General features: G+C 57.6%; 1 protein-coding gene across 1 annotated transcript in view; it reads right to left on the bottom strand.

Annotated features, from left to right (window-relative positions):
- The window catches only part of TNRC18 (trinucleotide repeat containing 18), a gene marked incomplete at both ends in the record, with an annotated part of 14166 nt that overhangs the window by 4857 nt on the left and 6967 nt on the right, over positions 1-2342 (bottom strand). Inside the window, 2 exons of the mRNA XM_010144768.1 lie at positions 64-239; positions 883-1841. Of these exons, the coding sequence (XP_010143070.1) occupies positions 64-239; positions 883-1841 (1135 nt within the window). The remainder of the gene's footprint in view (positions 1-63; positions 240-882; positions 1842-2342) is intronic.

Raw genomic sequence — 2342 nt, 5'->3', positions numbered from 1 at the left:
GGTAAGAGCGGTGAGGGGATGCACTGCAGCTCTTCAGGCTCAGCTGCACTAAGAGCTACTTACGGGTTCATCTTTCTTCTGCATCCAGCTGTATTTTTTGTTAGGATTCAGCTCCCGAGGCAGCCGGATGGTTTTCAGACTTTCCATAAAGGGTGTGGAAAGTACTTCCATGAGCATGTGGGTGCTGGCAGCCAGCAAACTCTCCAGCGTTGGCCGGACGGGGAAACTCTCAGGACCTGCTGGGAAGGATGGGGGAAAAAAAAGCTACAGAGGTTCACCTTCCAAGCCTGCTCCTCCAGCAAGCACAAGGAGAGGCTCATGTCCCTTTCTGGACCATGGCAGCTTAAGGAGCCTCCCAGCCACCCCTGGCCCTCATTCGAGATCTCCTGTTGTACCCAGCCATGGTGCAACTGGCAGTTCCCATCACGTCTCGCCTCAGGAAGTTACTGGAAGGTGAGATCTTTTCAGGACCTGCCAAGCTCTTGGAAAGCATCATCTGGAGCTACTGGGGCCTCTTGTGCCAAACCCCAACAGACTGTGGACTCAGTGCCTGCCAGAGGGGTGTTGCCCTGGCAGCGCTCGGCAAGTGGGGCTCCATTTCCGCTACACAAACCACACTATGTCTAGACACGGTGAGGGCCTTTGGAAGGGGAGAACAGCGCAACAGCCAGACGCTGCTCAGCCCGCTGCAGCAAAATCCCTGCTCCAGCCCCAGCCAAAGGACCAGCTGTTCTTCCAGCGCAGGGCAACGCTCCCCTTGCTGCCTGGCTGAGGTTGCAGAAGATCCCACCTGCAGCTCTGCTCCTCTCACAGAGCGCAGGGATCATACGCAAGGACACCCAGCCCGGCCCAGGTCTGGCCAGGTCTGCACTCATGACTTACTCTGCATTTCTTGCTTCCGCTTCTCCAGCTCCATCTCTGCAATTTCACTCAGCAAAGTGATCCCTTGCAGGAAGGAATGTTCCAAGGCCTGGTCAGGTAACGCCTCCACCTTCACCTGGGGTGGAGTGACACTGGTGGTAGGCAACAAGGAACAAGCCTGAGGCATTTCTGTGGCAGCCACCAAAGCGTTCATCCCAGCCAGCGGGTCGCCCGGCTTGATGTCCAGGGCTGGCATTTGGCAAGAGATTGCCTCTTCCATGTAGGAGGGGATCTCTGGCCCCTGCTCCCCCTCCTCAGGGGGCAGGCTGGGAAACTCCCTCCCCCGGGGCACATCGGTGCTCTGCAGATCCATGGCTACAGAAGCCTCCTCCCGCAGGGGCTTTAAGTCCATCTCAGGCGGCTCGTTCTCCGTGTGCACGAGCGAACCATCATAGTCCATGTGCATGGAGCAGGTTTCTGCTCCGCTCCCGGTCTCTGCCTGAGCTTCTGCTTCTGCAGGGCAGGGCACAACCTGGTAAGGAGGTGGGCAGCTCTGGAGCTCTTCCTGGTCCTGCTCCATAGTACCCAGGGCTTCACCTTGATGCAACAGGAGATTGCAGCTCTCCACGTTCTGCACTGGGACGGCTGCAGAGGTGGTGATGTTGAGAGTCCCCATGTCCTGCTCGCAGACGTCTTCTTGGCTTTCCTCCATCTGCACCTCTGACTTCACTCTCTCTTCCAAGGACTCCTCTTCTGCCCCTGCTTGGATGGGCTCTAGCATTTTGGACGGAGACAGGTGGATGGGCTTGACCTCTGGTGAAAGCTCCATGTGCTCAGAGCCTTCAGCAGGCAACGGGACGTCAGGAGCCAGGCCACCCGCATCAGATGCTGCGGTGGGCTGGATGAGGTAGGGGTAGTGTCTTCCAAAGGAGGGAGGCAGGGACTGGAATGGATATCCCGGGGGGATCTCTGCAAGACATCAGAAGGGACAGGCTGTGTAATGGCCGTGTCTCCAAAGTACCTTCTGTCTCACTAAGGCACAGAGATGGGTTCCCTTCGCTCCCACCATCTCTCATCTCCTTCTGTTCTCAAGCAGTAGCTGCTTTGGGCACCTCTCTACTGGCCAAGCTGCCATGGGCAGCAGCGCCCCAGAGGTCCCTTCTGCACCTTTCCAGCACCTTCTGGCAACTGGACAGATCTGCCTCTTGCATCCTTCTCCCACTGAGACTTCAGCCCTGGAGGAACCAACCCAGGCTGGACCCAAGGGAAGAAGAGAGCCTACATCCCCAGGTGCCCATAAGACCCAGGCATTGATCCCAGTTCATCCCACCAGCCCCGGTCCTTGCCCCTCCTCTGCCTTTTAGAGAAGCTGGGTGGTTTTCTCTAGGGGAAGGGATGGAAGCAGGAAAGAGCCAAGGAGAAAAAGGGAGGCAGGCACACACACAAAGAGACTCTGCCAAAGCAGGGCTCTCTTACCTGGG

Source organism: Buceros rhinoceros, unplaced genomic scaffold (assembly GCF_000710305.1).
Source record: "Buceros rhinoceros silvestris isolate BGI_N320 unplaced genomic scaffold, ASM71030v1 scaffold38001, whole genome shotgun sequence".
NCBI classification, from domain to species: domain Eukaryota; kingdom Metazoa; phylum Chordata; class Aves; order Bucerotiformes; family Bucerotidae; genus Buceros; species Buceros rhinoceros.
The sequence above is the reverse complement of the archived record's forward strand: the minus strand, read 5'-3'. Positions and strand labels throughout refer to the sequence as shown.